The 14260-nt window shown below is 49.9% G+C and overlaps 1 protein-coding gene across 1 annotated transcript in view; it reads left to right on the top strand.

Annotated features, from left to right (window-relative positions):
* Nucleotides 1-4504: 4504 nt before the first annotated feature.
* The window catches only part of ITGAD (integrin subunit alpha D), a 37913-nt gene continuing 28157 nt past the window's right edge, over nucleotides 4505-14260 (top strand). Inside the window, 5 exon segments of the mRNA XM_027771672.1 lie at nucleotides 4505-4896; nucleotides 7579-7684; nucleotides 13371-13474; nucleotides 13605-13675; nucleotides 13771-13885. Of these exon segments, the coding sequence (XP_027627473.1) occupies nucleotides 4866-4896; nucleotides 7579-7684; nucleotides 13371-13474; nucleotides 13605-13675; nucleotides 13771-13885 (427 nt within the window). The 5' untranslated portion in view covers nucleotides 4505-4865.

Raw genomic sequence — 14260 nt, 5'->3', positions numbered from 1 at the left:
GCCCTATGGCAAAAACCTTAAAAAAAAATGATCAATGAAATTTAAAGCATTTCAGTGAACCCTAATGACGGCCGTTAGTCCAGTTTTAAGCTTCTGGGCTTTTTCCAAATAGCCCATGTCGATGATAAATTATTCAGTATCGTAAGTTGCCCAGAGCTGTCTATCGAGGGCCTGCATGTGACCATTTTAAATGTCGAGGGAAAGCTACTGGGATTTTTTTTTTTTAAATAAAATGATGTTGCAATTATTTTTCCTGTCTTGAAGGTGTTCTGTACTTATCAGGAAAAGAAATGACGGATGATGCGTTGTTGGAAAGAGCTGCATACATGCCTTGAAAAGCATGCTGTGTGCTATCGAGATGTACAGCAATCAAGCTAAATAACAAACCGTGGACCGGCAGGTGGCGTGGTGGTTAAGGCAACGGACTCCCACATGGCCCACTGTGGTTCAAGATCCAGACCTGGCGGTTTGGTTTCTCTCTCTCTCTCTCTCGTGAGCACGTGTCCTATAGCAATCGAAAATATAAAAAGAATAATAAGTATATAAAATTAAATAAATTTTTTAAAGAAAAAAAAAAGGATAAACCATAAAAAAAGAAAAAAAAAAGTCCCATGCAACCAAAGACGGGATTAGGGACCCATCTGCTACTACCGCAAACCTCTGCACTCGAGTCCCCCCTTTGGAACGCTCCTTGATTTAGAACCCGACTGAACTGAACAGAGCCTGAGAGACTCTGAGAAACTTCTCCATAAATTAGGAACGCACGCCGTAACCAAAAACCCAGAACTCATACAGAGCCCCCGACACATGCTGCCGTCCCCAGTGACCTATAATCGCGAGTTACATTTTTCTGGTTTAGTCAAAGTAAAGAAAAGGAGAAACAAACAAGACGCTGGATGTAACGCCTGAGCCGAGGGCCTGTGTGCCACGCTTCCTGTTACTGAGGGAGGCACGGATCATTCTGATGCAAGGATGGGAAGTGTTTCCCTCACACTGGTTTGAAACTATGATGAAATAGAGGTGATTTATATATTTTCGTTTTTGCTATAGGGTGCGTGCACTTGCTGGAGAGAGACAAAGAGACAGAGAAAGAGAGGGAAAGTGAGAAATCACCCCCCCTGGGGGATGGCCACACTGCAGTCCCTTCATTATTTTCCTGGGATTTTCGACATGTACGCCCAAGCCCCCGGTGTGTTTTTCAGGCCAGTGGGTCCAGGACTCAAGACACTCCGTTGGCTATGTGGAATCCAGACGCCTTAACCATAAAAAAATAAGAAAAAATGTCCCATGCAACCAAAGGTGGGATTAGAGATCCATCTGCTACTACTGCAAATCTCTGCACTTGTGTTCCCCCCTTTGGAATGCTCATTGGTTTAGGACCCGATGAGACTCTGAAAAGAACCTGAGAGACTCTGAGAAACTTCTCCATAAATTACAGCCTCCATGCCACCTGCTGGCCCTATTTATTCTTTTTAGACAAGGTCTTGCAATGTCACGAGCCTCCTGCCTCAGTTTCCTGAGTGCCTGGCTTTTACAGTGGGCTGGGAATCGAAACTGGGCCTCTTGGGTGGCCTCAGGCTGCAGAGGAGTAGCCTCAACCAGGGCACACCACCATGACTGGGCCCGTTTCAGTAAAGTATAACTTAATTTTTTTTTTTTTTTTTTTTTTTTTTCTGAGTACTGTGAGTTGATGGTTCCGTAGGTGCAGAGCCCCCTTCAAGTCCCTGGAGGGATCCAGAGTTTGAGGAACAGCACCGGTGGCTGCTGTGGGAGCCCACAGAGCTGCTCTGAGCCTTGGCAGCTCAGGCACCGGGCCTAGAAGGGAGATGCTTTCATGGCCAGAGTTTTTGCAACTCTGAATATCTTATTGCATTTCCCCCTTATTATTCTCTGACAGTGAGTGGAAAACAAAACGAAACACCGTTTTGCTGAGACAGTGGTAACATAAGGGAGGCAAAGCTGGAAACAGATAGTTGTCGAAGTCAGCAGCCGTGCCAGCCTCAAGCGCTGCTGGTGGGAGAAAGTTCAAAATGCCAGATCAGCACGACGTTAGTGGGAAACAGATATGGCTTATTAACTGTTGATGATGACGTGTATAGTATTCTCAGCTGGATTGGTCTGAGAAGTATTTCATGATAGGTGAAGTATTTTTACAAGCAAAATGAGAAATAGCGATTGACTATTTTAAAAAATAATTAGAATAATAAAAATAATGAAAAACATAGAAAAGATATTGAATGTTGAAGTGGGGAGATTAATGTCTCTGTACTGGCTGACATGCATGGCATTCCCTTTTGAAAAAACAATGTAATACACTGTAAAGTTATATGTAATCCAATGTAATATAAAGAAGATTATGATTATAATAAAAAATAAAAAAATAAAATAAATTTAAAAAATGTCAGATCAGACACGAAATGCGGTACCACTCAAGGTTGTGGCAGAGATGGATGAAAGAGGTTATTTAAATTTTTGGATTAAGGAGAATCACCCCCAAATTCTTTTGAATACAGAGAGTGGTTCATAGATCCCCAAACTGATGATGGGGTGCGGCCACTGCAGAGCTCGGAGGTTACCCATCGCTCTCCTGGCCTTGGCGGTCTTCGCAGGAAGGAGGGGCGTCCGCCTCGATGCCAGCAGTCTCAGTCAAGGTCCCCAGTACGGTTCCGCGCAACGGCATCGTCGATGCATCCGAGTGAATTTCCTCTGTCCAGTAAATACCAGCTCAAGTACATTGCAATATAATTTTTGTGTAGTAAATTATTTTATATTGGGGTAGTTGGCATAATGTCGCTGGACTCGTATGTAGTTGACCACGGTTCGAGTCCTGGACCCAGTGGTTTAAACTCAGGACAAGCATGTGTGGGTGCGTGCCCAAGATCCCGAGAGGAGAATGGAGGAGAAGGGATTGCGACGTGGCCATCCCCCTTGGGGGGTGATTTCTTGCTTTCTGTCTCTCTCTCTCTCTCTGTCTTTCTGGTGAGCGCATGTGCCCTATAGCAAAAACCTCTCCAAAAATAAAAGAAAGAAAACTATTTTATATGGTTTACATTGGACATTCCATCTACATTTTAAATGTCTTAAATAACTGCCACATGGGGACCAGCAGATGGCATAATGGTTACGTTGCTGGACTCCCACATGCCTGACCATGGTTTGAATCCTGGACCTGGTGGCTTGAAACTCACGCCAAACGCACCTGTGTGTGCCCAAAATCCCCAGAGGAGAATGAAGGAGAAGGGACTGTGGTATGACAATCTCCTCTGGGGGGTGATTTCTCGTTTTCTCTCTCTGTCTCTCCAGCGTAAGTATGCGCCCTATAGCAAAAACCTCTCTCTCAAACAAAACAAAACAAAACAAAACAAAAAAAGAAAACACAAAACCTGTCAGATATATAAAATAATTTTTGCTAGGGCTGGCAGGTGGTGTGGTGGGTAAGGGTGCTGGACCTCTACATGGCTCACTGTGGTTCGAGTCCCAGAGCTGGCAGCTTGCTTTCTCACTTTTTCTCTCTTTCTCTCTGTTCCTATCTGGTCAAATTAAAATAAATAAATAAATAAAGTTAAATAAAAATAATTCTAGAAAAATATTTTTGTTATAGGTAGGAATTTTTATTGTGTGTGTGTGTGTGTGTGTATTTAAACATTTATTTATTCATTGTCATGGTTTTCAAGCTGCTGGGTCCAGGACTTGAACCACAGTTGGGAATCCAGCACCTTAACCACCAGACCACCTGCTGACCCCTCTTGTCATATATTTTGACCCTCAAAGCCTGTTTCTGGTTTTGAGTACATAGGAGCCTTTTTTCCTATTCTTGAGAAATTCTTATTTATTTATGCTTAATTGTGCAATATTTCAAACACATAGAAAAAAATTAAGTTTATTCATTTATTTATTTCTTCCATGAGCAAGAGAGAGACAGAAACAGACTCTCAATAGGGCCTCTGCACTGCAATTCAGCCCAGTGTCAGCCAGCTCCCAGTATTGGCACACACACACATGCACACGCATGTACTTGGCCTGCTCAGGGAGGTCCAGGGACGGGCGTCGAGGGCTTTTCTCAGGGGATCCAGTTGTGTTAGCGCTATGCCATCAGCTGCCCCCAACACAGAAATTAAAGAGGCTAGACAGCAATCACTCATTCATCTATTAGCCCGCTCCACCTGATCAAGTGCGTGACACTAAGTGTTCAATGCTAAATTTTACAAACAGAAGTTACCTCTGCACCCCACCCGAGGCCATAGAAATACGTCTTCCGATTTCTGCCTTTGTCGATCGGTGTTGCCTGCTCTTTGACTCCGTGTGAGCGGAATCACCTGTTACACAGCCCGCTGTCTGGCTCGTTTCCCGGGGAAAACAGCTCATGTCCGCCCTCCTTTGCTGCTGGTAGTAGTCCGCGGTGTGAGCTCAGCGTCTGGATTACCCATTCTCCTCTTGAGAGGGAGTCTCCTTTTCTAAACCACACCTTGATCTTGCCCTTTGCCCCCTCCCGACACCTCTGACGCTGAGGGGTGACCTGCCTCTCCCTAGGCGCACATCCATGGGCTGGGGCCTCAGGGCTGTCTGTTCTGCTGCCTCCCTCCCCTGAGGCCTCAGCGAGGACAGAGGGAAGGGGGTCTTCTGAGAGAAGGAAGCCAGGTACCAGCAGGCCGTGGTGGGAGAGTATGAGGTGCTTTTCCCCAGGATGTCTTTGGCCTCTGCTTCCACTTCTGGCCTATGATTAACGAAAGCCCTCTTCCCCACTGCGCCCCTCCTCCCACCACTTCGAGGTTCTGAGTCATTATTTTAACTACCCCCCGGGAGGCTGAGCACCCTTCAGTGCTCTGCTGCCAGCCCTCCACTTCCCCTTGCTGTGCTGCTCAGTGATGGCCTTCAGAGTTGTGTTCCTCCTGGGAGGTGAGTGGGGTCCTCAGGGCTGGGGAGAAGCTTTGCAGGGACATTGGGGGGCCTCTGTCTGGTGGGGGCAGGGCCTGGTGATTCGCACCTCCAGCTCTCAGGAGGAGCTGAAGGCAGGAGAGGGCCCTGATGCTGGGGTCTCGTGTGGGAGGAGGAATCACCTAAAAAGGGGGGGAGGGTGACCTGGAAGGGGTGAAGGAAGATGGGCTCAGGGCGAAGCTGCCTGTCCGGGTAGCCACGTTCTCCAAGGCCTTCCTCCCTCCCAGTCATGGGAGCCTTGGGGTGGGGGCCGTGGGGTGGGAGAAGCTGCTCCAGCCCCGGGAGGCCACCGCTAGGGGAGTTTGGGGATCAGCTCCCTGGACCTAGATTTCCCCAAGTCCGATTTCAGGTGGGCCGACCCACTCCCGCCAGTGAACTACAAGGACCACATTCAGGTGTCATTTAAACGTCGGATTTCACGGATCCAGTGGCTTGAGAAACACCCCGGGCATGTGTACATGCATGCCCAAATTCCTGAAGGAGGGAGAAGTGGAGAAGGGACTGCAGCGTGACCATGCCCGGTGGGGCGCTTTCTCGCTTTCCCTGTCTCTGTCTCTCCCTGGGAAGCACTTGTGCCCACTGGGGTGGAGGGGGGTCCAGATTCCCAGCTTCTCTTTAGACACAGGTGGTCTGGTGGGTCTGGGCACCAGAGCCTGGTAATGGCTGCCCGCTCCAGAAGGGTGTGAGCGCTGAAGGCCGCCGCCCCCTGCCGCTCGCTTCCATCCACTCCACTCGCTGGCCTCACCTGCCTGTCCACAAGGCTCGTGAGGCTATGCCCCTTGGTCTCCTGCCACTTGTCAGACCACAGAGGTGCTCCGAAGTAGAGTCACTGGGGCCGGCAAGTGGTGTGGTGGTTGAGGCACCAGAACCCCACATGGCCGAGTGCAGTTTGAGTCCTAGACCTGGCGGCTTGCTTCCTCATTCTCTCTCTCCCTCTCTCTCTCTCTGTCTCTGTGTCTCTCTCTGGTCAAATTAAAAACAACTATAGTAATAATGAATAAAATAAACTAAAATGAATTTTTAAGAAGAAGAAGAAGTAGAGCCACTGGAGGAGAAGGGTGTAGGAGGCGAGGCCCCCTCGCATGTGATCACAGCAGGGTCCCAGCTCCCTGAACACGTGGCCTCTTTCCAGAACCACAGGTTCATTTGTCTGGACCCTCCCTGATACCCCCGGGCCAGACCCTTGACCCTCTTAGAGTTTCCCTCTCTTGGGGTTGGAGTTGACCCCTCAATCAGAGACAGCTGGGAATTCTGGAGGGAAGGGGAGGAGAGATGGCTGCTTCAAAGTGGGGAAGTCAGAAAAAGTCCTTGAAAGGCAGAGGGTCGCCCCCTGCGGCTTTGGAGCTCAGTGGCCAGGGAGGGGAGTGCGTGGGAACCCTGGCTCTGCCAGTGGCCTGCTGTGCAGTTTGGGGCCAGTTGTAAGCACCTGCTAAGAGCCAAACACTGCACCAGGCACTGGAGGATGAAACAGACCCAGTCCTCCCTGGCACCAGGCGAGGGGACATGAGAGACATAATTACAGTTAGTTAAACACAGGTTTCTAAGTGCGTTCCCCAGTCTGGGTGTGGGCTCTCTGTGCAACGAGAAGATGGGGCAAAGAACCTGTGAGCACGGTCCTCGTGGACCCTGGTTTGCCGAGGTAGTCCCTGCCCCTTCCACTCTCAGAAGGTCTGCATTTATAATCATTTATTTACGTATTTATTGGGCATAGGGTGCGTACACTGGCCAGGGAGAAACAGAGAAGCAGACAGGAAAAGTGCAAAAGCACCCCCTCCAGGGGGCACGGTCCCACTGCGGCCTCTTCTCCATCCTCCTCGGGGTGTGGGGCACACACGCTCACATGCCTGGTGTGGTTTTCCAGCCGCCAGTCCCGGACTTAAACTGCACAGTTAGCCATGTGGGGTCCAACCGCCTTAACCACCATGCCTCCAGCTGGCCTTAGTAAAGTTTATAGTCATCTTAGCTGCTCCTTTTGTAAGTTTAGAGAGAGAGAGAGAAAGACCACCCCTCACCAACTGGTCTTCGCCTCACAACCCCCCCCCATCTCAATCAGCCCAGATCATGGGCACTCAGGGAGGTCCTGGGACGTGAACCAAGGACGTTTCCCGTGAGGCCAATTGTGTTACCGCTGGCTACCACCTTTAAGGAACATTCCTGATCCATTGTGCCAGGAAGCACCTGACCTGATTTTGGATCCCAGATGCTCTTTATATATACATATATATATATATGTGTGTGTATGTATTTAATTCCATTCGTTATTATTATTTCAATTTGAGCAGAGAGAGACAGAAAGAGAGAAAGGGTAAGTAAGAAAGCAAGCCTCCAGGTCTGGGACTCGAACCACGGTTGGCCATGTGGGAGTCCAGTGCCTTAACCACCACGCCACCTGCCGCCCCTTCCAGATGTTCTTTGAAGCCTGTGAGGGGGCCTTTTGCAGCAGAGTCGCCCTTTCCTTGTGGTTTGATTACTGTGAGGGAAGGAGGGGCAGGAGCCTCACAGACAGCGAATCCATCAACACAGTGGGCGGAGATGACGCGTCCTCCGGGCAGATGGGAGTCAAGGTGGAGACGCGGGGAGGTAGCAGGATGCCAGGGAGGACAAGACTAACCGCCTCCCACCCCTCTTCCCGACATCCCCCAGTCCTGGCTTCTTATCACGGATTCAACCTGGACGTGGAGGAGCCCATGGTCTTCCAAGAAGACGCGGCCGGCTTTGGGCAGAGTGTGGTGCAGTTTGGCGCATCCCGGTAGGCCTCCCCCTCCTCGCCCCCATCCCCGCATGAGGCAACTGGGGAGCTGTCCTGGAGGAAGGGCAGCCGGAGTCAGAAGCCTTTCAAGGCTCCTCTGAGGGTCCTGATACCGCCACGTGTTATTCACGACCTCAGAAAGGGCCACAGAGCTCTAGGTGACACACAGCCTTGGGAGAAAGGCCTCCCACCTGGCCTCCAGTCATGGGAGGGCAATCTCAGCAGAGGACCATGCGATGGCCCCACTCGTTTAACTCGGGGTTCAGTGCTCTGCGGTCGGCCTCTTGAAATTCTCAATGCTTTGACCTCTGAGTTTGTGTTTTGTAAGTAAAAAGTGATGGGAGGGTGGAGGTGCTCTGAGAACTTGGTGCCTTGGCTCACCAGCCAGTGCCACCCCCCCCCCTTGGGGGATACTGGTGTCCGTGCACCTGGCAAGAGCTGCACAAGGTCAGGGTGGGGTGTACACACCCAGGGGGTATCCCCAAGTCAGAGGGAGTGCAGCACCAAACAGCAAATTCCAAATCCCAGGTGGTTAAGGGGACTGGACCCCACCTAGCCCATCACGGTTCGAACTTCACCCCAGTGGCTTAAAATACATTCTGGACCGATGCGTGTGTGTGCCCCAAATCCCACAGGATGGAGAAGTGGAGGACGAGGGATTGGGGCATATCCGTGCCCCTACTATGGGACACGTTCTCCCTCTGTCAACCTATCCTTGTCTCTCCGGTGAGCCCATGCACCCGCTGGCAATTAAAAAGGCAAACAAAGGGAACCAGCAGTTAGCGTAATGGCTATGTCGCTGGACTCCCACGTAGTCGACTGCAGTTCGCGTCCCAGACCCGGTGGCTTAAAACTCACGCCGGACGCGTGTGCGTGTGTGCCCAAGATCCCGAGAGGAGAATGGAGGAGAAGGGATTGCGGCATGGCCATCCTTCTTGGGGGGTGATTTCTCACTTTCTGTCTCTGTCTCTCTCTGTCTGTCTGGCGAGTGCACATGCCCTATAGCGAAAACCTCTCCAAAAAAAAAAGGCAAACAAAAACCACAGGATATATTGAAGGAGAGAGACTGCAGAAAAAAGGAAAATACTCCCTGTGATCCTGAGACCCCACGTTTTTATTTTGAATCAGGACCCACACATTCTGGTCTTATCTCTAGGAGCCTGTCCTCCTGTTTCAGAGACGGGGACCCAGGGTCTCAACTCACATGGTGACACAGCATAAGCAGAGTCTGGGCGGCACAGGAAGGGCAAGCTCAGAAGCAGTGGGGAATTCCAGGAAGCTCCCCAGAGGAGGTGGCCTTGGCAGCAGGCACCCGGGGACAGGAAGGTGCAGCTGACCAACAAGGGGTAGAGAGGGATCTAAGCTTAAGTGTGCACAAATCTGACTGTGGATGTAGCACCTCCAGCTCGGGGTTCCCTCGGGCCCCTCCTGATCCCCCAATACCCAACAAATCCAAAGATGATCACTGTCCTGACTTCTGTCACCATCACCTCATGTTCGGTCTCCATTTAAAAAGGAAAGAATACAAAACTGTTTATTTTTTTAAAGAATTACTTATTTAATTTTATTTGTCATTATTGTTATTATTTTTAATTTGATGTGACAGAGAGAGAGAGGGGGCAAGTGGGAAAGTAAGCTGCCAGGTGAGGGATTTGAGCCATGGCTAGCCATGTGGGAGTCCAGTGCCTTAAACATCAGGTCACCTGCCAGCCGCTACGAGACTGTGTATTGCTCACCCCTCACCAGTATTTACAACAAAGTAAACAGTGTATACTCAGTAACATTCTGATTACTACAGAGTTATTTCTTCTCCTGGCTTCTGCTGAATCGGACTCAAATACTGAAAAGATTGAGCCTGCGTGTGAGGAATGGGTCAGTACAGCCTGTGGGTTATTAGGTTGGACCAAGCTTGCCACCAGCTACACCAGCAGGTCCCAGCTGCCGCTGGTCAGGTTTTCACCAGCAAACTCAGAGACCTTCCATGAAGCGTGACACACGAGGACTGCACCTTTCTGTAAAGGAATGGGTCTCTAGAAAGAACACCCTTGCTTTTCATGACATCCCCATATAGATCCAACAAACCCTTAAATGCATATTTAATAAGCTTTGTTGGGAGGGACCAGCAGGTGGTGTGGTGGTTTAGTTACTGGACATTCCCATGTGGTCAATCATGGATCAAGTCCTGGACATGGTGGCTTGCTTTCTCTCTCTCTCTCTCTCTCTCTCTCTCTCTCTCTCTCTGTGTGTGTGTGTGTGTGTGTCTGGTCAAAATAAAATAAATGAATGAATAAATAGAATTAAATATTTTTTTTTTAATAAACTTCATTGGAATAATTAAAATAAACTCTGGGGACCAGCAGTTTTTAGTTGGTGTAATGGCTGTGTCGCTGGACTCCCATGTAGTCGACTGTGGTTCAAGTCCCGGACCCGGTGGCCTAAACTCACACCGAGCACATGTGCATGCATGCCCAAGATCCCAAGAGGAGAATGGAGGAGAAGGAATTGCGGCATGGCCATCCCCCCTGGGGATGATTTCTCGCTTTCTGTCTCTGTCTCTCTCTGTCTTTCTGGTGAGTGCACTCGCCCTAGCAAAATCTGGTGTTCAGTAGTAAGGAAGTTGTTGATAGTGATAAAATGCTTGAAAAAAATGTTTTCCTCTCAGGGAGTTTTGCGAATAAGCCATTGTATTTTTCTGACTGTAGATAGAGACATGGATTCTGATACAACTGTTTCAACTTGTCCAATTTAAATGGTTTACAATGTGTTTAAGTTCATCTAATTAATTTGTCTATTTCTTTTGAAAGTTTTGGCTTCAAGAAACTGTTTCATTTAACTTGAGGTGATCTATTTCTTGGGCAGCTCAAAAATCCCAGAAACAAAATGCACTTACTCTTGATTAGGAAATGCTGGGGTTTTTTAAAATGTATTTATTTAAATAGTGGTTTTGTTTTATCTTGTTTTGTTTTTGCTTCTTTGTTGTTAAGTTTATTGTCTTTATTGGGAATATCATAGAAAGTTATCTGGTTTAGCTCTCAGCAGCCCGCTCCTGAGCTCCGAGAAAGCTTGCCTTCTTCTGGCCTACCCGATAATTCCACCTCGTCTTTTGAACTTCTTTCTTGGGCTTCTTTCCATAGACTGGGTTCTCTTACATAGCAGTGTGAGCTTTCTTATATACGTCCTCCATCATGATGTGCCTCGGATGGACCTCTGCATTAAACTTCTTGCTTTCAGAATCATACCCATGGAGTAGTTTGGTACTGTGAGGAGGTAGACAAGCCTCCATCTACCGCTCCCTCCAGGGTCCCCAAAACTTTATTGTCAGTGGTGGTTCTGGCAAGGCCTGCATCCAGAGAGCAGGTGCAGGCACCAGGCTGACCATCGATGCTTTCTGCACTGTACTCAGCTCCTGTCACTTCCACTTGGCCTTCATAGATCTTGTCCATGCCAGTCTATTGAGAAGCCCACGGGCCAGCAGCAGGCCCGTACCATAGCTGCAGCATCATTTGCCAGGCCAACCTCACGCCGTGTTTCGGTAGTCCTTGTGCTTAAGCTGCGCAGACTATCCTATCCCCTTCTATACGGGCAGAGCAACCTGACAAATGACATCTCTGTTAGTTACACGAACTATCGTCCTGTATTTGGGTGTGTTGTACTTGTTTTTTATCCTGGATCACCAAGCATTTCTGAGCATAGAAATCAGTGTTACCCTCTCGTCGTCTTCTAAATTTCACTTGGTATCTCTTAAAGTAGGCCTTGTTCTTGACAACTTTAACACATCCCACCCTGCAGCGTAAGACCCATCCTGCAGACCCGCAGCTGCGACTTGACACAGACCTCTTAAATAAGGTTTTAAAAATTCCAACTGTAGGGAACCAGCAGTTAGCGTAATGGCTATGTCGCTGGACTCCCATGTAGTCGACCGCGGTTCGTGTCCCGGACCTGGTGGCTTAAACTCATGCCAGGCATGTGTACGTGCATGCCCAAGATCCTGAGAGGAGAATGGAGGAGAAGGGATTGCGGCGTGACCATCCCCCCCTGGGGGGTGATTTCTCGCTTTCTGTCTCTATGTCTCTGTCTGGTGAGCGCACGCGCCCTATAGCGGAAAAAAAAAAAAAAAAACCCTCAAAAAAAAAAAAATTCCAACTGTACATATCCATAAATCCACAGTGCTTTTGTGCGCACACTCAAAATCGAATGAAAACCTCATGGTCCTTAGGCATATGCAGGTTAAACTTGGGCCCTGTTTTTTTTTTAAATACTTTCTTCAATTAGTGGATAAGGCTGGTACATGTTTGTGGGGTACAATGTATTTCTCAGTACAAGAATACAATGTGTAACGCTTGAGATAATTAGCATGCCCACAACCCCAACCTTTTGTCATGACTGTGTTGGAAGCATTCTAAATCCTCCTTTTCAGTTACGTTGTGATACACAGTAAGTTACTGCCATCCTTCTTCTCCCCTCTGAGTTTCCGGACACTGGTGACCCTTTCTCCTCTGCCTGCAACTTTATCGCCATTAATCGGCCTCTCTATCCCGCACCCTTCCCAGCCTCTAGCAGTCATTCTCCAGCCCTCTGCCTCTGCCAGGCCTTTATGTATTTATTTATTTATTTTCAACTCTTTTTCTGTGCCTGGCTTATTTCACTTAACATAACGCCCTCCAAGCGTGCCCATTTAACCGCTAATGACAGAATTTTGTCTTTTTTTATTATTTTTTAAAATTTTTCCTATAGAGCATGTATGCTCACTGGAGACACAGAAAGAGAGAGAGGGAAAGTGAGAAATTACCCCTCAAGGAGAGATGGCCAGGCCTCAATCCCTTTTCCTCTACTCTCTCGGGGTTGGGGGCCTGCATGCACACATGCACCTAATGTATTTTTCAAGCCTCTGGGTCTAGGACTCAGCCTCTAAGTTGTGAGACCCAGCCACCCTAACCACCACGCCATACCCTGGGATTTTGCCGTTTTCAACATCTGCGTATTATCCCACTCTGTATATACCCACATTTTCTTTATCCACGCATCCATCCATGGACACAGGTTAATCACATCTCTTGGCTATTGTGGCTAGGGCTGAAATAAACATGGAAGTTCAGATCTCTCTCTCTCTCTTGTTTTTTTAGAGAGATTTTTGCTATAGGGTACATGTGCTCCCTGAGAGACAGAAAGTGAGAAATCACCTCTGGAGTGGGAGGGAGATGGCCACACCGCAATCCCTTCTCCTCCATTCTCCTCTTGGGACTTTGGGCATGCACACACACATGCCCCTCCTCGTGGACCTTGGGGCTGGCACACACACTTGCCAGGTGTGAGTTTCAAGCCTCTGGGGCCAGAATTGGAACGGCAGCCAGCCATGTGGGAGTCCAGCGATGTAACCATTATGCCACCTGCTGGTCCCTAGATGTATACTGACTCCCTTTGGATATTCACCTGGGGTGGGACTGCTGGTCAGATGGCAGCCCCAATTGCAGTTTCCCGAAGACCCCACCCCCATGCCGTTTTCCATAACTAACCTCCATTCTCACGGCTGTGAAGACTCAGGCTCTGGTGCTGAGCGGCCTCCCAAGTGGCAAATGCAAGCACTTCCCTCCCCGTCTCGCTGCTCCAGCACACGATGCTGCCTTGCCCTCAGCACCCCCTCTGAGTCCACCCCTTCTGTGACTATATGTCATGGCTGTGCCTCCAGACTCGTGGTGGGAGCCCCCCTGGAGGTGGCAGCCACCAACCAGACGGGACGGCTGTACGACTGCACATCTGCCGCCGGCACCTGCCAGCCCATCTCGCTGCACAGTGAGTGACCCGACCCAGCAGTCGGACCCCCAGTCCTGCCAGACCCGAGCGCACCCTCTCCGCTTCCAGCCGGACTCTCCCACAAGTGAAGGTTTCATGAGAGTGTGACCGTCTGTGTCTGTCCCCTCAGTCCCCTCAGAGGCCGTGAACATGTCCCTGGGCCTGACGCTGGCAGTCTCCTCCAACGGCTCCTGGCTGCTGGTGAGTTGGCCTGGATCACAGGAACGGCATGAAGGCTGGGATGGGGGAGGGGGGGGTGCTCTGGGGCACCCCTGTTCACAGACCTCTGCCTCCAGACCTGTGGCCCCACGGTGCACAAAGCCTGCGGGGAGAACACGTATGTGAAAGGCTCTTGCTTCCTGATGGACTCCCACCTGCAGGTCATCCGGACAGTCCCCGCTGCTCTGCCGGGTAGGTCCCTGGGAGGCAGCAGTTCTCCGCGCAGCCCCCACCACACCGAGGAGTCGGCAGAGCGGGCAGAGTAGGGGCAGGGCAGGCAGAGCAGGCAGAGTGGGCGGGCCATGGGGCCTATGTCTCGGTTCTGGTGCTGAGCATGGCTAAGAGCTCAGCAAGCCCTTGGGAACCAGCAGTTAGCGTAATGGCTATGTCGCTGGACTCCCACGTAGTCGACCGCGGTTCGCATCCCAGACCCGGTGGCTTAAAACTCACACCGGGCGCGTGTGTGTGAGTGCCCAAGATCCCGAGAGGAGAATGGAGGAGAAGGGATTGTGGTGTGGCCATGCCCCCTGGGGGGTGATTTCTCGCTTTCTGTCTCTATGTCTCTCT

Source organism: Tupaia chinensis, unplaced genomic scaffold (genome assembly GCF_000334495.1).
Source record: "Tupaia chinensis unplaced genomic scaffold, TupChi_1.0 Scaffold000231_1, whole genome shotgun sequence".
In the NCBI taxonomy this organism is placed as follows: domain Eukaryota; kingdom Metazoa; phylum Chordata; class Mammalia; order Scandentia; family Tupaiidae; genus Tupaia; species Tupaia belangeri.
The sequence above is the reverse complement of the archived record's forward strand: the minus strand, read 5'-3'. Positions and strand labels throughout refer to the sequence as shown.